This window comes from Podarcis pityusensis (assembly GCF_964106645.2).
Source record: "Podarcis pityusensis genome assembly, chromosome: 6".
Lineage (NCBI taxonomy): Eukaryota > Metazoa > Chordata > Lepidosauria > Squamata > Lacertidae > Podarcis > Podarcis pityusensis.
This window is the reverse complement of record NC_138030.1, coordinates 61,746,793-61,769,987: the sequence shown is the minus strand read 5'-3', so window position 1 is coordinate 61,769,987 and position 23,195 is coordinate 61,746,793. Positions and strand designations below refer to the sequence as shown.

General features: G+C 40.2%; 1 protein-coding gene and 1 long non-coding RNA gene across 5 annotated transcripts in view; one reads left to right on the top strand and one right to left on the bottom strand.

Annotated features, from left to right (window-relative positions):
- Position 1: 1 nt before the first annotated feature.
- LOC308480405 lies at positions 2 to 10,750 on the top strand. 2 transcript variants are annotated; one of them, XR_013988074.1, is made up of 4 exons: positions 2 to 106; positions 4,987 to 5,071; positions 8,445 to 8,556; positions 10,610 to 10,750. It is a non-coding gene; the product is annotated as an uncharacterized lncRNA (long non-coding RNA). The 2 variants fall into 2 exon arrangements; XR_013988075.1 differs by having other exon boundaries at positions 10,522 to 10,662.
- ROR1 (receptor tyrosine kinase like orphan receptor 1) overlaps positions 6,376 to 23,195 on the bottom strand; it is a 157,583-nt gene continuing 140,763 nt past the window's right edge. For all 3 annotated transcript variants that reach the window (XM_081011755.1, XM_081011754.1, XM_081011756.1), the window contains exons 5-9: positions 19,182 to 19,309; positions 17,350 to 17,667; positions 16,016 to 16,261; positions 10,551 to 10,762; positions 6,376 to 9,133 (exon numbers count right to left, since the gene is read on the bottom strand). In XM_081011755.1, the coding sequence (XP_080867881.1) occupies positions 7,709 to 9,133; positions 10,551 to 10,762; positions 16,016 to 16,261; positions 17,350 to 17,667; positions 19,182 to 19,309 (2,329 nt within the window). In that variant the 3' untranslated portion in view covers positions 6,376 to 7,708. The remainder of the gene's footprint in view (positions 9,134 to 10,550; positions 10,763 to 16,015; positions 16,262 to 17,349; positions 17,668 to 19,181; positions 19,310 to 23,195) is intronic.

The window sequence follows — 23,195 nt, the reverse complement described above, 5'->3', positions numbered from 1 at the left end:
AGAAGAAGGCTTTCATCCAGACCTTGAAACTACAGTTCTTCAACTTCTGCTGGAATCAGATTACAGAAGCGGGGAGGCTCTCCAAAAGCAGCAAGTGTTCAAAAAAGTAAGGGCGAGGAAGCAAGTGCTTTAAAATGCTATGGGGCGTGGAGGCAAAACGAAGGGGGCTAAGCAGCCCTTACCAACCCCCTTGGCCACATCCCTCAGACGCCTGCTGTGGGGCTGAAGCACAGATTGCAGGAGGAGGAGCCAAGGGGGTTGGTTAAGGTCCAGCTCATCAAGAGCAGGCTTGGTGCCTCAGAGCAAGTCCTGGTACAGTTCCCAGGTGTGGGTTGGTCTGGAAGTCAGTGCTGGGTTTATGTATAAGCTAAACAAGCTATATCTTAGGGCCCCATTCTCTTGGGCCCCCCAAAAAAAATTAAAGGGGAAAAAACCTGGATGTACATTTCCAAAATATAAGATAAAGAACAAAATAAAACCTACATACAGCAACAGTGTTTTTTGTGTTGTGTAGGCTCCTATGATGTAAGTCATGGGCCCCTCCTGCTAGCATGCTGCCTAATATAAAACTGTTTTTCTCGTTTCTGTATATAGGGTGCCTACATTCTGCATGTGCAAATGGCTTTAGATACCTATTAGGTCCATAAATTACCATATAGCATATATTCAACACAAAAAACAGCGACAATTTGTTGTTGACAAAGGACAGCTGGACATACAGTGGTACCTTGGGTTACATATGCTTCAGGTTACATAGGCTTCAGGTTACAGACTCCGCTAACCCAGAAATAGTACCTCAGGTTAAGAACGTTGCTTCAGGATGAGAACAGAAATTGTGCTCTGGCAGCCCGGCAACAGCAGGAGGCCCCATTAGCTAAAGTGGTGCTTCAGGTTAAGAACAGTTTCAGGTTAAGAACAGACCTCCGGAACGAATTAAGTACTTAACCCGAGGTACCACTGTATAAAGGGCCCCATTACCTTCAGTAGCTTAAGGCCTCAGCAAACTTAAATCTGGCCCTGATGGAAGTGTATGTTAAGCAGAACTTCATGGTGGAAATCAACACACGAGGGCAAAATGGCAGAGGAGGCAAAAGTGCAACTGACTCACCATGGCTTTCCCACACAATGATGACCCGAGGAAGAGATGGGCAAGATGCTCTATGCTTTCTGGGGTATTTTTGCACATCTGTAGTCGAGGAATAGAAACTTTCATCTCCATTCTGTTGCGCCTTGTTGAACATGGAAGTGTGTGCGCGTGTTGTGTGCGTGAGAGTACTTGTGTTGTGCGTTTGGGCCTTGAGCTGATTAAAAACACACCTGAGAGAATACAAGCACATGTACTGGTGTAAGGTAAAATATTTATACCTGTGTTGTGACAGAGTGTCAAAGCATGCACAACTACATTTTTGGTATGGGCCACTGGCCAATTTAAAGTTAATAAATTGTGGCCTTCCCCCAGTTTTAAAAGCTTTCACATTTCATCCTTGCTATGATTTCCCTCGCTTAGCAGTTTATTGTAGTTTTTGTTGTAAGCTAATGTTGAATGAAATGTTTGGATACAAGTTTGTCATCTCTACCCTAAAGGGGATGTAGTATTAGTCATAAAACAAGATAAAACTACTCCTGTAAGACTTGCTTCTTTAAATCATTCTACTGGCCATTAATTAAAGTAATTAAAGTCAGTATGTGCCAGTAACATTTGCAAAACTATGTTCTCAATACCACGGCCTTTCTGCTTTAAAAGCATTTTTTGCAAATGCAGCACCAGAACGCGGGTGCTTTATTTCCATGGGACTGTGATGAAATCTGGATGCAATTTCCAGATAAGGAAAAGGATCCAAATTCTGAAGCTAAATCATATAACAGCCAGATTCTGGATATAAAATACTTTGGGGAGAGGTATGGACAGAGTACAACTACACAGGGTGGGGGTGGGGAAGAGGCCAACAATTCAAAAAACAAGATGTTGTCACAGGGCCTAAGCAAATATAGAGTTCCTGGGATTAATTTTGCAACAGACTTCTTTTGCAGATATCCCCACCTGCATGAGCTTGCTTTTATAGATCTAGTATATATCTATATCCTCTATATCTCATGGTGGTTATACTCCCACATCAGTGGCAAGATCCTGCATGCTGTTCTGTGGTAGAGAAGCTTTTTTAAAAAGCAAAGATGGAGAAATGAAAATGAATTCAGACTTTTTTCTGGACACCTAATATTTCAAATATTCTGCAGTTGTTGTTCAGAGGACTCTCTCAGGATTGAAACAGGAACATAAATTGTTCTGCTGGATTCCTCTACTTTAAAGGTCCCTTGTTAATTCACATCCAGATTCATGTAAAGATTATATTTTATCTCACCAACCCTTAGCACAGCTGTGTGTGCAACAGCTCTTGTGTTTGTTTGGGGGGATTGCATTTGATTTTGTATGTAAAAGCTTTCTTCATCTCACATTTCTTTCATTGAAATTGCATTTGTTTTGCGTTTCCTTCATGTGCTCATTTTGTTATTCAGTATAGTTTCAAATCTCCATTGAAATTTCCCCTTCCCCCTTTTTTATTTATCTATTTATTTTGTCCATTGCTACACTAGAGCAGATATTGGAAGCCACCACCTAACCCTTCAGATGTCATCATGCAACATCATTCCGTTGCATTTTCAGCAAAAATTAGTAGCTACCAATGGAAAATGTGATAATTGCTGCAGCTGATGCCATTTTATCTTCCCAGGTATCCCAGAATTACCCTGTGTTGGAAGCTTCTGGGGAGATGGGTGGCTGCCAAGAGCAGCTACTGCTTTTCTGCTCTGCTGCCAGCAAAAACATGTAATCCCCACCCACTGAAAACCTTTAACAGTGCTTCCATTCTTTCATGTTTCATCCTCTGAGCATTGGGATAAATGTGAACTGGACCACTAGTTGTTTAGTTGTCCATTCATCACAAAACATATGCACACCCCTAGATGCAATTCAACTGTAATCTGTCAGAACAGTTGAAATCCAGCTACTAAACACATGCATATTTAGCACTACTGGAATAAAATGGACAATTCCACTCAGAAATGAAATTGGTTTGAAATCAGTTGTCCCACTGCGGACATAAAGATTATTTTGATGATTCAAGGTTGTTCTTCTCAGAGACCAATTCAATACATAGTCTCAATATGTAGTGTCTTGTGTTTTCAGCATTATATACTACCTCAGCAATATAAATGTTCTTACTTTTTCAAGCTCAAACAAGAATATGATTGGGGTATTTCGGCTGAATGAATCATCTACCCTCATAAAAATATGGTTATAAAAATTATTACAGAAAGTTGCAGCTGCCCCATTGTGAAGCCAAAGGGTTTTTAGGCCCACAGAGAGACTGGGGTTTTGGTGAGTGATGATCCTTAGCGATTGAAGATCCAGCCAGAAGACAGACCTTTTCTGAGAATCGATGGATGTGGTTTTATGAGTAAGAGCTGCATAATCGGTCTCCAATATCATTAAATCTTTATGCTGTAGCAGTGATTTGCATGTGCAATGTAAGAGAATGTGACTGCTTTATTTCCTGTTGATGGAGGGAAATACGGTATTTGGAAAGGGGGGTGGGTAAATGTGCACACAGTGTTTTGTTTATTTTTTCTTGCTCTGGGCATCACACGTATGTTCTAAATAGGCTCTTTAAGTATTGTATTTGTTCATTGTTTCTGACACTTTCTTGAAGAGTTTCCTTAACCAGCTTGCAAAGCTGAAATGGTTGATAAAGGGGAATACCACTGAGCCAAACAATTAATAGTATTTGTACAACCCACATAGTACACTCTGGAAATGGTCGAATTCACCTCAGCCAGTCTTAGCCAATATGGTCAATGGTCAGGGATGTTGGGAGTTACAGCCCAACAACTGGAGAGCACCATACTGGCTATCCCTGCTCTAGGCTGAAGTCCACACTCTCAAGGACTTTCTGGTTCATGTGTTAGTTGGTTAGTCAGTGCATTGATCCAGCTGAGCTATGTGAAGAAACAGCCTGCCAAAATAAATGTGCAGTTAGTGAAGTTGTTACTAGTGAGCATGCTGTTCACACATACCCATGAGTTTTGGAATGCACTGTTTCACTGTGTATGTAACATCAAGCCATAAGCCCTGATTAAGCAAAAGAGCCTGTGCATACAGCTTCCATTTTGTTCATTCCTCCAGTGACCAAACAAACCATGTAGTGGCTGGCTTAGCATTCGTGGCTGGCCCAGGAATTGTTTCTCCCAAACAAGTTACAACTGAGATTTGGCTTTAGATTGTGGTTTGCTTGGAGCTAAACAAACCACAAGTGTTGGGTCAGAGGTAGTTAACACTAGCTACTCTGTGGTTTGTTTGCTCACTGGAGGAAAAGAAGTGCAATGTGGGAGAGACTTTGAGCTGCAAGCCCCAGCACATAGCTTGTACACAGCATAATTTGCTTAGCCATAGCCTATGGCTCCGTGTTGCACCTGAATGTGGCCATAGTGTCCTCAGTTTTATTGCTAGCAGCCTCATTGTTCCTTGGGGCACAACTGCATTGTATAGTGACTGGGCTGATAATATAGTGACTTGTGAAAGGTCACCCAGTTAGCTTCATGGTTGACCATCCAAACTTAATTCTACTCACTGCATGAATTCTTTTCTTGAGCAACTAACAACATATGTGAGAACTCATAATTGTAGCTAACTTGTGGCCCTCATGTTGCTGGAGTCCAGCTCCCACCAGCCAGCATGACCATGGTGAACAGTGATGGGAGTTGATGTCAAGCTACACCCACAGATGCCCCATCCTTGTTTACCCCATTGAATGCATGAATGCAGAACTGGGTACAAGTATGGCTCCAGGTCCAGCAAGAGATTTGGTCAGTAAGTGTACAAGTCTTCTTGCATGTATTTCAAAAATAAAATCCTATTTTGCTGGTTTGTCAGATCCAAGAACCATGCAGTATTCAGACCTGTCATGTTCATTGTCATATATTTATTTTCAGTCCTTAACTCACTGCAAGCTAATTCCCAGTTCCAGCTGTGAAGCTTGCTTTGTAAAAGTGCCCCTCTATTGAATCTTTGTGAAAGGTAAGGAAACTATTAAACTGTGTGAGGTAACCTTTAAATTAGCTGCTTTTTTCTGTTAGCAGGATTAGACAGGATTTTGTCCTTTAATTTCGCTGTTTTTCTGAACTTACATTTGCATCTCTCAAGCTTCATAAGGTATAGATTAAAGTATTATATTTCATTTATTTGAAGAAAGACGAAATGATCATTTAAAGTGTGAAGGTTTGTGACACTTCTTCCTCTGTATGTCCAAGTTGCAGAAACCATATTTTCACCACAGTTTGCAAAATGTTGATTCTTTAGCAAAGTTTTCCCCTACCCATATTATCCAATTGATAGTGTTGAACTGCTTTCTTGTCTTCATTAGCTCCTTTGTGAATTCCTGTTCCTATTTAAGTGTTGTTTTTTTTAAAAAAGCACACAACCTGTACCTTGTGCAAGAAGAAAAAGATTTGATAGTTGGCATTAACAATTTTTTCTATTGCGCAAGACAACTGGCTCAGTTTTTCCTCAGTGCATGGTTTTCACTGCCAATATTCTATATTTAACAGACACACAATTGGCTTGTATTTTGAAGATGCTTAAAGCATCCACAAATTAAAATATATGCAATTTGGCTTGTCATTCAGAATACATCTCATGAGAACTTTTGATCTGTTTAGCAATAGTGACTAGAATTGTAATAATAATAGTAATAGAAGAGCCCAGGGGGGGCTTTTGAATTGTTTTTCCTCAGACAGTTGTCTCTTTACCTCATTGCACGGCAAATAACTCTGGAAAATGAAGGGGAAATTTTCAGAAGCAGTTTGTAGAGTCATGAAAGTAAGCAGTACACAGAAAAACATAAAATAGCCCACTTTGTGAGATTGATCTGGGGACAGTTTGGCGATGGATGATGGTTAACAATAGTCTCAAATGACTAATAACAATAGTCTCAATTGACTTATTGTATAAGGAAGGCTAGCAGGATGTGGCGCTTAATTCATCTGAGATTTTCAGAACATTGATTATCATTCCGAAAATATGCATGTTCTTCTTTAATACCATGTTTTAATAACCAGCAGCATATAATAATCAGAGTTTAATATCACTCTGGTGGTGTCTGAAATACAAAAATGCACTTAGCTTCTGCATAAAGTAGTCTGTGTTGCTACGTTTACATGCTTACCTTAGTGCAACATCCTCAATGAGTAGATTAATAAAGTAATACAGTAATCAAATGCATGCAATGAAAACAAAATATGTATTAAAACATTGTCTAAATGTCACCTTGTATATTTTAAAGGCATATCCACGCAGTTAAAAAATGAGAAACAGACAAGAAATAAAAAGCAGGATGTATTTTTCACTTCTGCTATACAAAGACAACATTTTTGTGCAAAAGATTTTGAAAAAAAGTACTGTCAAGTGTCTGAAAGATTTGTGTATATAATCCATACAAAAATTATTTTAATAAAAAAGTCTGAGAGGTTGTAATTTACACAGTATTTTTTCAAACATTACAGTGGTTTCAAAATAATCCAGATTGATTACACCTGAATAAAATTCAGTAATAAAAATGCAATTTTCTAGTAAAAAGTTAATTCTAATTCACATTATTTGAAATGACATACAAAAGTTATCATAGAAAATTTCTAAAAAATTGTTGTGTACAACTGATGGAATGTAGGCTTCCCATTTCAGGGATATCACTACAAAAGCTATTTATTTTACTTGAAATAATAAATATTCTTGGGAAAACTGATTGTCTGTTATAAAATAAGAATTTAGAGTTTTCTTTAATTAAAGGGTTGCATAGCAACAAAGGGATACAAAAATTCTATTGCAACTACAGATATAACGTCAAGAAGTATAATTTTCACTCACTTATCGTATGCAGTTCCAAGAGGGTTCTATTGCTTGTCCTAGTTTATGCATGAGCTTAGATGTATCACTAGACAGAAACTGTTTACATACTCAAAACTGAATATGTCTGAACTAAATTATTGTATAAAAAGGAATTGTCGTTTTGATAATATATTGCACATCCACTACACTTCTGATTTGTGGATGCTGTTTAAAGGGGAGGAAATAATAAAAGTCAATGCCCAATGTGTGCCATTAGAATGAAATACAAGCAAATTTATCACTGTGTTTGGTTTCACCCTATCACTGGATCAGGTACTTGTGTCTTGTGGTGCCCTCAAACCACATTAGACCAAAAAAGAGTACAACTTCCATTCTACAGGAGCGTACTTAATTGTCCTCAACATTTGTCTTAACCACATTCATTCATAAAAGTGACCAATATTAAAATGGGTTTAGAATAATAAGATTGCTGAGACAGAAATTACTTGGTTTAAGGAACTGTGATTAAATAAAACATATCACAGTTAAGTTTCTTTTTCACTCACTCTCTCACACACAAATTTCTTTCTCCTTGGTAGCTGTAAAATAAGGGTTCACCCAAGATATTGAGTGTAAACTCCATTTTTGAAAAATACGGTTGGCACCTCTTTATCCTGTTAAGCACAAATAAACTTCACAGAAGATACTTATTGCAAATATCTCTTTATACAGCCAGAAGAATCTCCAATAAAATATTTGAATATAAATCTCCTCTAAAAACGTTCTATATTCCATATTGTAAATAGGTTTATTTACAAAAGTCTTGTTTATTTACATCTCTGCTGAAATCACGGTCTCATTATGTCCATGAATACTGGAATCTCCTAATAGAGATGTCTGTTTGGAGTCAATTTTGTAGGGTTTTTGAGTTTTGTTTCCAAAAACGGTTATACTAATCCCACTTGGATGACTCTGCATAGACATATGAGACAGCAAAGGAATATTTGCATCCTGATTAGATCCTGAAGAGGGTAAGCTAGTCACGTGCCCGGTGCTGGTTGATCCACTCGCACTACTTGGCGAACGACTCTTTGGTGGAGGACAGTGCTGAATTACTCTGGGTGGGCCTGCAGGCTGGTAGTGAGCAGCTGGGAAAGCAGCATATCCAGGAGGAATTGGATATCCATTTATAGGAATAAATCGCTGGTTTTGAGGTATTGGTGGGCCAATAAATCCAGCAATTTGGCCTTGTGGTATACCCTGTGCTGGAAACATGTAGTTAGGGTACCTAGGGTTACTCAGGTTGCTAACTGGGCTTGCACTGAGAGAAGTTGTCTGAGTGGTAGCATTTCCACCAGAAGGAGTAGTAGAACTAGTGTGACTTGACAGCCCCTCCCAAGAACGCAGCCTGGCATGGATATCTTTAAACCTTGGTCTCCGAGATGGCAGCTCATGCCAACATTCGGTCATTAAGCTGTACATTCTGGGAGGGCAGTCTTCAGAGCATGGCAAAAGTTGTCGCTTCCTAACCATTTCTATGACCTCTTGGTTACTAAATCCATAATAGGGCTGGAGACCAAAGCTGAAAATCTCCCACAGGACAACACCAAAGGACCAGATGTCTGAATCGGAAGAGAATTTGCCATACAGAATTGCCTCTGGGGGCATCCAACGAATGGGTAAGAGGGACTTGTTTTGAACTCTGAAATAATCTGCAGAGTAGATTTCTCTTGACAGTCCCAAATCAGAAATCTTCACATGAAGTTGTTCTCCAATTAAAATATTTCGAGCAGCCAGATCCTTGTGAACAAAAAAATGACTTGATAAGTATTCCATCCCTGCTGCAATCTGAACTGCTACATGCAGAAAATCTCCATGATCTAAGCTAGATTTTACAGTACCATCCTCATCACTGCTGCACCCAACATCTGAATGTGGTGATCGCATTATAAGAAATTCATGCAGGTCCCCTTGATTCATGTACTCAAAAAGCATGCAGACTGGCTGCTCCTGAGTCACAACGCCAAGAAGGCAAACGATGTTGGGATGATGCAGTTCTGCCATCAGAGAGGCTTCCTGCTGGAACTCTGCCCACTGTTGTGGATTGTTGCAGTCCTTTAGGGTCTTAATTGCAACCAGCTGAGCATGGTCCATGCCTGGTAGATAAAGGTGTCCCTTGTAGATTTTGCCAAAGGCACATTCACCCAACTCTTCCATAAAACGGACAGCAGATAGAGGCAGCTCTTTGGCTTTGCTCTGTTAGAAAGAAGACGACATGTCAACAATTAATTTGGATGATGGCTAAAATCTCAGTGCCATACGTCTGATACTGTAGGAGGATACTATAACAAGAGTGGTGCTGCAGTGGTTTTCAAGACACCCCTTCCCATTTCTTTACTTTATAGATACAGAGTTAAAAATAATTCCGTCATAAAGCATGTAAACTTCAATGTTTCCATTCATGAAGTAGGTGACAGTAATTGAGTGGGGAACTCAATGTTCAGGACCTTTCGGAAATTAAGTTTTCCTTTACTTGAGATCCTTGCTACTGTCACTCCAATTTTGCCAAAGCAGTATTGCAAACAAAAGAGGAAAAAGAAAAGGGGAGGAGCAGAAAGCCCCAATGCACTTTATTATCATTTGAAAGTGACACTCAGGACTGAATTCTAATTTTCCTAACCATTTACAAATTTTAGATAAATACTGTGTGAATTAATATATCGCAGAGGCATTTAAACAAGCAGCCAGTTGACTGTGCAGTGATGGCAGGAAATTAGCTGTATTGTTGAGACACAGATGGTTTATATTATACAAATCCTTTAGGCTAAAACTTGTTTAGGTCTGGCATATTGTAAATTATATTTTAGTAATGAAAGTGAAATGACCTCTGTCTGACCTCATGCAGGATTGTCTGTTTTAACCAACCTAGTGGAAAAGTATGAAAGAAAATGAAGTCATAAAGTTTTGGCAGGAAAGGGGTTCATTTTAAGTTAAGCAGTTATAAATCTGCTTAGTTTTTGTCTGACGGGTATTTGTCATATGGTGGTGTACAAAATGCAAAGAAGTGTAAAACACATATGAGGCACCATGCCAACATAAACCAAGTACAAAGGAAATTTGTCAGGGGACACTTTATCTCTATCAGTTGCTTCTATTAAATGAATGACAAGAGCGGACACAATTTATGATATTATACTAAGCATGTAGCAAGTGCCTTGAGTTACTCTGTAGTAAATGTGCTTAGGATGGCAGCCTAACAGTGCAATCTTATACATAGCCACTCACATGTAAGTCTCACCGAGTCCAATAGGACTAAGCTCTAAGTAAATGAGTACAGGATTTAGTCTCATGTACAAAGCCTAAGTCTCATGTACAAAACTGGGAATTTGGTTTATTTCTTGTTTTTATTGAATCAGTTAGCATATGTCCAAACTCAATACAATTTTATATTCACAGAAGAAAGAATATTTTATGGAGTGGAAACAATTGTAATATTGTCCTACTAGTATTTGTGAAATACAGTCAGCTGGGATTGACACATCATTAGGAAAACTATTGCACCCAAAAGAGCTGGAAGAGACCAAAATAGCAAAGGTTCTTTGAACTAGAATACTAAGTGGAAACATTTCTCTTTTATGACATAGGCATATAAAGTAGATTTCACCAACAATACCTTTGGTTTATATGCATTCAGCATAGACATCTCTACGTTCTGTCCTCTGACATGCTTAGGCTGCCTTTGCACTGGAGGGGAAGAAGACTTCTGGTTGTTGCGGCAAATACAGATGAAGAAAAATAGTAAGGCAATAGCCAGGGGAATTGTAACACTTGGCACCAATATATAGAGGATTTCCATTTTATTCTTTTCTTTGGAGTCTTTTGTGTCTAATTCAGAAAAAGAGGGGTGGGGAACAATGGGAAGAAAAGCATAAAATCTCATGCTAAAGAATGCAGTTTTGTACATGAAATAAAACACAAGTTTTGTGTGCCACATGAACTGTTTCTGATGACTGTTCTATTTCTTGACTGAGCAACAATAATACCAGATAGTTGTGTGCTATTAAGTTTGAGTACAGTTCGTTTGAAGGCACTTCGAGCTTCCAGTGGATAGCCACAGATCCTATTTGGAAAAAAGCCAGCTAAATCCAAACCATTATCATAAGAATTTATTCAGAAACCATGGGGTATGAAGTGCACTTGGAGGAACATTTTTTAAATCCCCAACAAATAATTATATTCACATTAGTGTTGGAGTTCATGCTTCTCTAAAAGGCCTGACACATGGCAAAGGTATTCTTTAGGAAAAACTTGACAGCAGATGACAAAGAATTGAGATAACCTGGACCAAAAAGATAGATACCCACCCAAACTGGCTATGGTTGCCCTGTAATCGGATAGATTAGACATTAAGAAAAACAAGAGCTTAGTGCATAGTTAATTGTTTTTGTAATGCTTTATTTTGGCAGAGCAGCAGTTTTGCAGCTCAAAACTGCCTTAATGGGGTGAGGGGAACCAATTGTTTTCTCTGCAGAGAGTGGGTTTACGTAAGTAACATCACAAAAATGTCCATCTGTGGTGCCAATGCTATAACCCATAAATGGGCTAGGTGCCTCTCAATGCCTTCCACACACACAAAAATTGGCTGAGACTTTTTGATTATACTGAAAAATTGCCAACATATTTGGGAAGCCAGACAGGTATACAATGCCTTGGCCAAACCAAATGGGGTGGAATGTTTTCCATATCTTTTCAGAAAAAGCCACATAGATAATGTATACTATTTCAGAGAGCCAACAGATACTAGAGTTTAGAACCCTGAAGGAATGAGGCACTGCATTATCTTAACTGTGACATGAACTTCATTCCTAAAATTCAAGTGCAGGCTAGTTCTCAAATTTCTTTTAAGTAGTTCTAATTGTGCTTTTCTAGGTATGGGCAAAAGTACAACTCTTAATCTCTGGCTCTCTGATTCATTAGGGTTTTTTGTGTGCCATCCATTGGGTAATTAGTGGCACTGTTTGAATGTGACAAGTGCTGAGAAAGAATGGCATATAGGCTTCCATTGTATATATCGATGGGTATATATCTCCCACTCTTGGGTGTGTGTTGTTCTTTTTAAAATATTTGAAAAAATGCCAAAGGTGTTGAGTAACATTCTGTGTAGAGTTCAGAAGACCCTAATGCTTCATGGTGAGAAAATGGAGCTGCTTTAGAAGGACGAAAGGAAGGAATGGAGGATGGGGGGGAGAGAGAGAGAGAGAGAGAGAGAGAGAGAGAGAAAGAGAGAGAGAAAGAGAGAGAGAAAGACAATGAGACAGGTGACAAAAGAGTTGAGAGAACCTACTGTTGTAGGTGGCATTACGGACTTTCCAAGTGTCCAAGTGTGCTATAAAACCCACTTAGAATAGGTCAGCCTGGTGCTCTCCTGTCTTTTGCAATTAAGTAAGCAAGCCATGCAACAGAGAGAGAGAGCCACTTACATCTGTTGTAGGTATTTTATGTACACCTAAGTCTTACATACCAGGTATAAGGGCCAGATGAAGGAAGGGAACACCCTGAAAGATCCTCTGGGAAGGATGGTAGTGGTGTGTGAATGTTATTTTGTTGTTGTTGTTTAGTCATTTAGTTGTGTGTGACTCTTCGTGACCCCATGGACCATAGCATGCCAGGCAATCCATTAAGTCCTCCTTAATTATTAATCTTGTGTTTTTATATGGCATATTTCCTTTTTGTTTCTGGTATTCTCAACTCCTACCTGCCCCCCCCAAAAAAAACCATTGGAAAGAAAGAAAGGTGCATGTAGATATTATACTGTAATAGGAGGAGAGTTGCTCTTATTTGTTCTTGATCATGCACACTTTGGAGTGTGGTGGGGAGGAAGTTAATGGAAACTTCCCTCTCTTGTAAGATGCTTGTTTGCGTAATACAAATGTTTCTATTTCCATTTTTTAAAATGTCTAAGGCTGTGAGTTTATCTTTTTAATTTCTCCAATATTAAAAGATAATGGTCTTCCCCATTCTTGCAAGAACTTTAACCTCATGGGGACTACACATCACTCCTGGATTGCAAACAGCTGATCACTGCTGACACCCACCACCCACACACTCCTGAAGCAGCCATAACAAATGCTGGCCACTAAGGCATGCTGCCAAAAGAATTGGGGGTTCCATCCAGAAAAACCAAATGCTGGTCTAGTTCAAGCCCTGCCCAGAGAGGTGAGTGGGAGCTTGAACATTAGGCTGACACATCTTGACAGTAAAGTCAGACAAGTCGGAAGAGAAGATGTGAACTACTAAGTCAAAGAAGCCACATGTAGCAAAGTGATGAAAGATGAGAGAGACCAAGACCATCACAGCCACTTGATGAATCTTTCAAGGATAAGAAAAGAACAGAGACTCTGAATTTTTGGCAGCAAAACCTATAGCAACATTTCACCTCTTTCCCTCCTTGTTTATAACAGAAAAAAGTACATGATAGGAGGCATATGCAGAAGCTCAAGGAAGTACATGTTTCAAAAGCATTTTAAGTTCAACTCAAGCTGTATTTGACATTCCCTTTTATTCTGCCCTGTCATATTTGAAGGTTTCAACAGAAGACGTCTGAAAAGTCTCAAGGACAGTGTTTCCGGAATGATACTACAGTGGTACCTCGGGTTACATACACTTCAGGTTACATACGCTTCAGGTTAAAGACTCCACTAACCCATAAATATTACCTCGGGTTAAGAACTTTGCTTCAGGATAAGAACAGAAATCATGCAGCAGCGGCGCGGCAGCAGCAGGAGGCCCCATTAGCTAAAGTGGTGCTTTAGGTAAGAACTGTTTCAGGTTAAGAACAGACCTCCAGAACGAATTAAGTACTTAACCCGAGGTACCACTGTACTGTTTCGTGATAGCCAATATTTTTCATCAGCCAATATTTTTCACAAGAATATGTAAGTAAGATTCATGCTATGGATCAGTGCTCACTAGTAGAACTTTTAAAATACTTTCAGGGTTGCTTTAAGGGCTGTGGTGATTTTATCCTTTGGATAAATTATAACTGTAGGATCGGAAGTTTGTTAAACACATTCAGGTGTTTATCTTGTAGAGAAATGTTCTGGAAACCTATCGTCCCAGTTTGAATGTAACATTCTCAGTTCAGCAATCTAAGTTTTGATGGAGCAGAACTGAACTTCAGGGGAGGTTATCTACTAGTCATGATGGCTGCATACTGCTACCTCCAGTATCATAACTACCCATTGCTGGGGAGTACAAGTGAGGACAATGTTGTTGTACTCATGCCCTGCTTGTGCACATCTAGTTGGCCACTGTGAGAAAAGGATGCTGGACTGGATGAACCTTTGTCATGATCCAGCAGGGCTCTTACAATTGTATGATTTCCTGGTTTGTTAAACCATGGCTTGCAATAACATCTGGACCAAGAAACTGGTTTAAGTGCTCACTACAAACCAGAATTGCAAACCACAGTTCGATCTTGGTTTGTAGAGATCCCTTTAAGTGATAAGGCAGTTTCTCAGTTCAGAAGTCATGGGAAACTGTAATTTAATAAATCAGAAGTCAGAGGTGTGTGTGGGAGAAGTTCACTGCTTGTTCCTGCTTTAATAAATGTTTTTTCTTGGTCTGGCAACTTCATATATGAACCAGACCATAGTCTTACCAGTCTTTAAAACACACATTAGTTTTATATATTTAGATGTAGTACTATATATCGGTATGACATGAAGGCGGGCAAAAGTATGTATGCCTGCTAAGCTTAGCTAATGTATGTAAAACATACATTTCTAGGTATGGGTTGATTAGAGAAAAATCACTCCTTATATTCTTGCTTTCCCTTTTTATATAACTTCACATCAGAAGGTGGCAGGCAGGAGCTGCTTATGGTTAAAATTAGCTAGTACTGGTAGATACAATCGTAACACTGTACCTTAGCTGGCAGCTTCAAGTCTATTTCAGAACTTCTTGGGCCTACTAAGGAGAGTGGAACTATCAAAAAACTAGAATACCGGGGGGGGGGGGGTATTCTCCTCCCCTACCTGTCCTTGGTGGCTTTTTTCCTTAGGGAGGAAGCAGGAATTTTGGGAATACTTCACCACCGCCATAGTATCATAGTCATAATATTTGCACCTTTGCAATCTAAAATATCTTAAAATATTGTACATCAGGAGTCTCCAGTCAAGCTGAGATTATTTTAGTGTCCTTTCTTCTGAAGCTTCATGCACAAATTATTCACCAGTTACGTAGAATTATAATAATACCACAAAGCCTTGTTAGTTTTGAATAGATCTCAATCAAGTGAGTTTCCTTATTCAACCTGCCATCAATTCTGAGTATTCTGTTTAGGGACATTACAGTCCTAAGATACCTCACACTTCCGTAACATTGTACACATTTCAAAATGCCGAACAGTGCAACCATTAATTTGAAAATTCTCCAGTCCAAAGTAATAACACGCTTTTCTGGAAAAGAGAGGCTGCTTTGCATCTTACTTTTTACATAGCTATTTTTAGTAACATCCAAGCTGATAAAATAATAATTGAAGTCAGACACATGCACTATAGACCTGATGGGGAAATGGTATCAAGCTGCAGAATTCACAACAACATGGGTGGTAAAACTGGCATGTCAGCCACAAGAAGCAATTTCAACGCAGCCCATGGGCAACTGTAGAAAGTGAGTATGTTTCTTTGTATGTGTATGGGTCTCTTTTGATAAGCAGGCTGGTGTGGTCTCACAGTTCCCAGAACCTGCCAGCAGCTTCCATGGAGATCCAATATGTTTCCCATCAAACGCAGGAACTGTGGATGCTGCTTGTATTAAGAAAGCTTCCCTGCCTCAAACTCTTTGAAGTCCAACAACGAGAAGACAGACACGATCCATCAGACTCCTGTAATTATAATGAAGCCTGCATTGTCGCTTGCCTTCAGGCCTTCGTGTTCCTCATCCACACCTCTCCTGACGGTTGCTCACCAGCATAATATGAGTCTTCCTCAACTCTCTGCACCTTATTCATCTTAGTTGTAGGGCTGAACCCTCGGCATGGCTCATAATTGTGTCAACTGTGGTTTTTGAGAATTCCTTTTGTTGCACCCAGACTTAGGCTTCCCTTTCAAAATGGGAGAGTTCTACTACACTTACCACAGGCAGGGATGTCACAAAGCTCAGATTTAAAATTTTCATCTAAGGTGAAGCACCATGGAGCCTCCTTCTGATTCCCTGGGTTTCGACAATAGGAGTGTCCCCCATTCAGCTCTGGGTATCGCACAGCAGTGAACGTGTGTGTGTGTGGGTACTGAGAATTCCACGGCTGGCACTGTCGCCCAGACTTTGTGACACTCATTGTCCCTCGGTAGTCTGCTCCTGTGCTGTTGTAACATTTGTGATCTGTAAATGACAACAGCGGTTCAATTGTGGTGAATCAGAGGGGTATTGTGCACATACTGATTGGTGTAAGAACATGAAAGTGAGAGAAGGTATCATTCTGCTGACCCATGTCCTTCAATTTAATTCAGGTCCTCAATTTGCAGAGGCCATAATGCTAGGCTTGCTATTCATTCATACACTTGAGAACATATAAAGGTTAGGTTTCGGGAATAAAATAAAAAAACACTTATCCCAAATATTTTAGAATAAAAGACATATAAGAAATCAAAACTGCCCTGGAAACCTGAAATTAATCCCTTACTTTGGCATGAAAGTAAAGAGCAGCTGTGAGATCCAATTGTTGTTGCGCTATCTTAGAAATACAGCCATTTGATATTATGTTAATTCTAATCAGTCTGTGATCTAACATGAACTCTACTCAGTGTCTGGGGTCAGGCCTACTAATGTAGCAAAGAAGCACTGCATAGCAACCTTTGGCCCTTTAAGAAGTCTTTACTTACCATTAGTAGTGCCGTTTACTTTAATGGAATGGCTAATGGGGATTTTAATGAGCAAGGCTTTGGATACCAGACACTAACTGGTGTAAGAATAGTACAAAAAGCAGTTCAAAATATAATAGTGGTTAATTTATATTTTAAAATGCACTACAGTGGAACCTCGGATTACAGACGCTTCAGGTTACAGACTCCGCTAACCCAGAAATAGTACCTTGGGTTAAGAACTTTACCTCAGGATGAGAACAGAAATTGTGCTCCGGCGGCAGCGGGAGGCCCCATTAGCTAAAGTGGTACCTCGGGTTAAGAACAGTTTCAGGTTAAGAACGGACCTCCAGAATGAATTAAGTTCTTAACCTGAGGTACCACTGTATTCTAAATAAGCAGCTTGCAAACTAAATCCAAACAAATGGGTGGGTGCATTGGAAGATGGATTCTGGAATAATGAGTGGGGCTTCCTACCAGGCTAGTAATTGAAAATATGAACTTCTGTGACCACAAAGCATATTACTAATTCTTCTTGACATTTAGTCCTATCCAAAGATGGGTAGGATATTTTGTATGCAATACATCAAGTTTACAGCTATCACTCACTCTTGTTGATCGGATCTGCCATAGGGATGCCAATGCGGATACAATTTACAGCTTCTGGGCTATCAGGCTGTGGAAGATCTTCACAATTAGGCAGCTTTAAACGCATCAGAATCATCGGGTTGGATCTTGCAAAGATGTACTCAGTTTGGCAAAGGACATTTTCCAGAATTTCACACTCATCACGGCACAGATCCCGTGGCTTTGCAGCTGAAGAAGTCTCATCGCAGTATGGGAAAGCGTAATGGCAGAGTGAAGGAATGGCAAACTGGGAACATTTATCAGATAAATGACTGGAGGTTCCAATCATAGTGAAGGCAGCTGTAATATAACCATACCAAAAAAGTTTAGGCAATACAATGTGAAGTGACATATTCAGCACCATAATGGTTGTTCATAGCCTAACTAGGGGTAAGCAAACTTTTCCAGCAGGGGGCTGGTCCACTGTCCCTAAGACCTTGTGGGGGGCCAGACTATATTTTGAAGGGGGGGGGGATGATGCAAGAGCACCATGAGCCCTGGTGGCTGCTTACCTATGTCTTGCGAGTGGCAGGGGCTGGCAGTGGGGGGAAGATGAGTGGCGCGCAAAAGGGCTCCGGAGAGAGGTTGCTTAAAATGGTGGCTGCTCGAGCGCTGCTGCTGCTGACACCAACAAAGCCCAGCCCCCTTCCTCCTCTAGGCCGAGCAGGGAGAAGCCAGGAGGAGAGAGGAGGCACTGCCGCTGTGTGAGGGAGAGGGAAAGAACGTGCGCTGGCGGTCCACGCGGTGATTCCCGGACCATCCATGGGCCGGATCCAGAAGGAAATTGGGCCGGATCCAGCCCACAGGCCTTAGTTTGCCTACCCATGGGCTAACCACTTCCAAAATAAGATACATAATGGGAAGTCTATCTATGTGGAGATGAAAGTCTGTTTGAAATTTTCAAAAACTATTTCACATTGAATATTGACAACACTGCGTGAATTGTGACCTGACATGCTGAAGGTCCCATGCTATAGACTCCCTTCTCTTTTTGCTGCCTGTGTGGAACTAAAACAGGGTAGTTGTTACGCAACTAGCAGGTTACAATACAAGGCCTGAGTTTGATGGGCTGACTGACAAATTGTAAAGCCCTGCTTTAAGGGACACTGGTCTATAAAGCAGACGTTGGGTGGAATCCAACTGATGGCCTTCACAACTTACGGAAGGGCTTTGACACTGTGGCCACCTTCAGTAACAAAAGAACCCTACAGCTGCTCCATAGGAGGTTTTCTACACTGTTCTGAAGGTTCCCCCAACTCTCTGGAGCTGAATGGGGGGGAGTTACTTTGGGCCTGCAGGGAGGAGGAGTAAGCAATAATAATCTCCCATCCTTTTCTATTAGCAGAGGTGTTCACAGCAGCAAAAGCCCTTTTGTAAGTGCAGGGGCACCAACTGGACGTCACCCCTAGTGACACTGAAGACCCCATTAATGCAGCTAGAGTTAAGTCATTATAAATTTACTGTTCTGTTTTCGATAGAACTTAAGCACCACTAACTTTGTCTGTAGCCTTTGTATATATTATAAAGTTAAATGGTTGTAAAAATACACACACAGTTGATGAAGCTTAAAAATATATACAAATATATTTTCATTTTACATCTTTTTAAGCATCAGTTTCGTTTTCATGGTAGCATTTCCAAAAGTTGTAATGTTTCTTTCCTTAAGAATATGTTTACACAGAGCTAACCATATATTCTGCTGCCTATGAGTACATTAAACATTCTAAATCCCAAGCAAGCTTGCTATAGTGTAGATTATGGTAAGGTCAAGAATGATGGCAATCTAGCTGAAAATAGAAGCAAACTTTACATACCAGTAATCTGATTTTCTATTTCACCCTGCATATGCAAGGACTCCATATAAATGGTTCGGTTTCCAATAAACCTTGCACATGCTATTCCTCTGTATGGCTGACAAAATCCATCTTCTTCATATTCATCACTAAAATCAAATAGGCACAACTTAATTACACCCTGATGAGCACTGTGGAGGCTGTTCTCAGTAAAGAAGTAGGGTGTCATGGAACCTTAAGGACCAGGAGAAACTAAGCAGCATATAGAAATATACAGTGTGAGTAAACAATAATATTCAAAGCTGGAGAGATCGACAGTTGCCTCAAGCTACGAGTGCCATAGAAAGTCTGGGAAACAGCATTTCACAGCAAGGTTTATTTCTGTTCTATGGAATCTCCAGCCTTTGCGACTAATTAGGCCCACCAGGCCTCCCCATTTGGCCTGCAGGGTAGTTTTGGCCAAGCCATATTCATGGGGCAAGTAAAACCCTGGGCATTTGGAAAGAAGTGTCTCCCCTAGGATCCCTTTAGAGGGATTCCCATTTTCCTGGAAGGGGGGCAGGTGGAGACTTCCACCTCACCCCCCTCTGACCCTGACTAAGGATCCAACCCAATGTCTAATCTGCCAAAAGTTGTGACAATTGCTATGAGTTAGGCATAAAAACAGCCCAGACTCACCCACTTTTGTCTGGGGGAGAAAATTGCTCCCGGGCCCCAAATATGGCAACCAGATACTTCCATAGCAAAATCATACGCTTGACTTGCCCCTTGGAGTCACAGTCCTGCTGTACAGGAAGGGAGGGAGGGAGATCCAGCTCTAACCGCGGAGCTGGGTCCCATGGCTGCTGGAATTTATGGCTTGGAAGAGGACCTGAGTGAAGACTCCAGTCAGCTATGTCTGACTCCCACTTCCTGCTCCAGGGCTGCCCGCTATTGGTCCAATTTAATGGTGGACCCAAATTCAAAAAATCTGTGGTTTCTGGGAGAGGATATGACATCTCCCATTGGCCATTTGGGAGATGGAAGAAGTGACCTGGCAATGGCAGCGAGATGCGCTAGGACGCAAATGCTGCGCCATGCCGGAGAAAGTGAGTGGGCTTTAAATTTAAAAGAAATAAATAGAAGGAACTTTGAGAAGAAATGCATTCATTTGATTTACAAAACTAGAGATGAAACGAGTGGCAAAGAGTCTGTTCAATTGGGTAAGATTTTTATGGGCTTTCAGATAGGTAATTTTAAATGTTATATATAGCAGAACATACCAACACACATGTATTAGAACCATAAGATTTATTTTCATATTCCTAAACTCTCTGCCATATTCTGTAATGTTGTTCCAACTCTATGTGGAGTAAAATGTAAAAGCTTTTGCTTGGCAAGAAAACATTAATGCAAATGGATAAATAATATTCCGTCATACTTTCCAAAAGAGTACAAAATAGTTACTTGTGTCCAACTTAAAACTAAATACATGCTCACTCTGTTTCATGACAAAAATTTGGAAATTCAGAGCTTATATTTTGCTTTGGAAGGGGAGAGAGAAAATTATCTCACATACTGTTTCTGTATTATTTGAAGTATGCTAATATGTGGCCAGGGATTCTTTGAGAGGAATAGTGGGATATAAATCTAATAAACAAACAAACAAACAAACAAACAAACAAACAATATTAAGATGCAGTTCTGAAACTTAGGTTTTTGCTTTGTCCACTTATAAAGTGATATTTCTAAAGCCTGCATGGAACTACATTGTCTGGATGCATGTTGTAGCAGGTACATTAGACAACACTTTTGTAAACTGCAAAAAATGTATCTTTCCAAATGTGTGGTCACTACCAAATCTACTGTCCACTGGAATCTTTTAGATAATGACACAATCCCATAAGGATCCCATTGTTACTGACTGAAGATGCAGGTAGTTTCACATGAGTTATCTGAAGCAAAAAGCAAAATAAAGTAATAAAACAGCTATAATAATGCTATGTTGACGTAATTTAATGGCTCATATGATACCTTAGAAGAATAGATAATGAAAAATCCAATTTCTTCAGTGAACAAAGCAAGGTAATTTCACTGCTAAAGCATCCATGACAGATGGCCAACACCTAAATATATTTATTTGAGATTCCTGCATTGCAGGGGGTTGGACTAGATGACAAAATCCCCTCCAAGTAACTGTTTTCAGGCTAGTGCCTTGAATTCACAATTCTGGATGCATGTTTAGCATATAAAAATATTTTGGGTAAGCTCTTGGTCATACAGACGAGTAGGCTGTCCAGGTTTTCGTAAATACAAACAGCCCTTGCCACTCTGTAGCCATACAGCCAACAATTCTACACAACAAACCCAGTGCTGGTAGTGAGAATGGGCCAAATCCAGCCCTCTGCAAATAACCTCCTTCTTTGCATATTAATGTTTTGCAGTAATCACTTCCTTTCCAGAAGTGGTTTCCTTTCCAGCTCTGAATGGAGGACAAAACTATGGTAGCTGCTGTCAGATCAACAGCAGCTGTTACCAGTTATGGAACAGCATTGATAACACTGCTTGGATCTTTCCTGGCAGCTTTCTTACATCATTTCTGAACGTGAACTACAGCTCGTAAGCTCACATTATGAAAATGGCAAGAAATGCCTAGAATTTGCCTTTTTTGTTTGATGGAGCTATGCTGGTTTCCCTTGGAGAACGGCTAGCCTCCCAAACTTATGATAAAGAAATCTGCACAACGGGTGTATTCAATGCTATCTCTACTCAGAATAGATCTATTGAAGTTAATGGACATAACACAGGTTCATCCATTTTAATGGGTAGAATTCTAATGAGTATAATTTAGTTGGCTACAACTCAACACGAGGATTAGACAAATAGGCTATGGCTATCACTGCTGAGCACCGTGCATGCTACTGGATTTTGTATCTTGTACGAAAGCATCTGTATTTCATATGCTTGCTGCATCAGCACATGAACATTAGCTGCTGGGGTAGCTCAGTCGGTACAGCATGAGGCTCTTAATCTCATTTGGCATCAGGTGCAGAAACTGATATTCTGAGAATCTCAGTTAAGATCTAAAAACAAACCAAAATCCAGAAAACCAAAACTACAATAAAAGCTAGAAACAAAACCTGAAAAGTTCTAATTCTTATGATGGCCTGGATAACCTTGAAGACAGGTTGGGCAGTCAGGGCCGGCCCAAGTAATTTTGGCACCTGAGGAGAACCACAAGATGGCACACCCACCCATACCTGCCAGGGAAGAAAAAGTGAGTGAAGGTTTATATCAGGAACAAGTGCAGGGGGAATAAAGATCTGCATCAGGAACTGCTGCCCCTGTGGATCCTGCTGCTTGAGGCAGTTGCCTCACCTTGCCTCATGGGTGGGCCAACCCTGTGGGCAGTATATCTGGCAACATCTTAGAAAGCCTAAACAGACTGAACTGGAGTTCTGGTTAGAGTGGAGCTTCAGTGCTCTGTAGAGCTCCTTGGCTGACAGAACCAGCATTATGCAAAAACAATCAGTTTGATTTGTTCGCATAATATATTCCAAGTGCAGAACTTAGGCTCCACTTGCTACAGTATTTGTAGCAAGAAAAACTCTTGCTCAGACAAATATTTTACTGCTCTATTGCTGTCTTCACCTAGCTATATGGAACTCTCACAATTTGCTCTGTGGGTTACAATAAGAACCAATACCAGTCTTATACTCAGTGTTCATTGATTTTACAGCTACAGATAGTAAAAATGCAGCTGGATTTGGTGTTACTTATCACCGGATAATCACGCTCAGTTGTTAGCCCAGGAAGTCGAAGTTAAATCCCAATTAAATTGAAATGTGAGAGGAAAGAACTTCCCTTGTGGAACCAGCAAAGCTTTAGCCCTTAGGTTATTTTTAAAACTCTTGTTCTACCAAATTCCTTTTTAGCTGATACTTGATACCTTTTTAACATGAGCTTTATTAACAGTGATGAAGTGCAACAACTTCACAGTCAAGCAGTTGTATCTGTGCTGGCCACCCAGACAGCCACCCTTTCATGGCTTTGTTG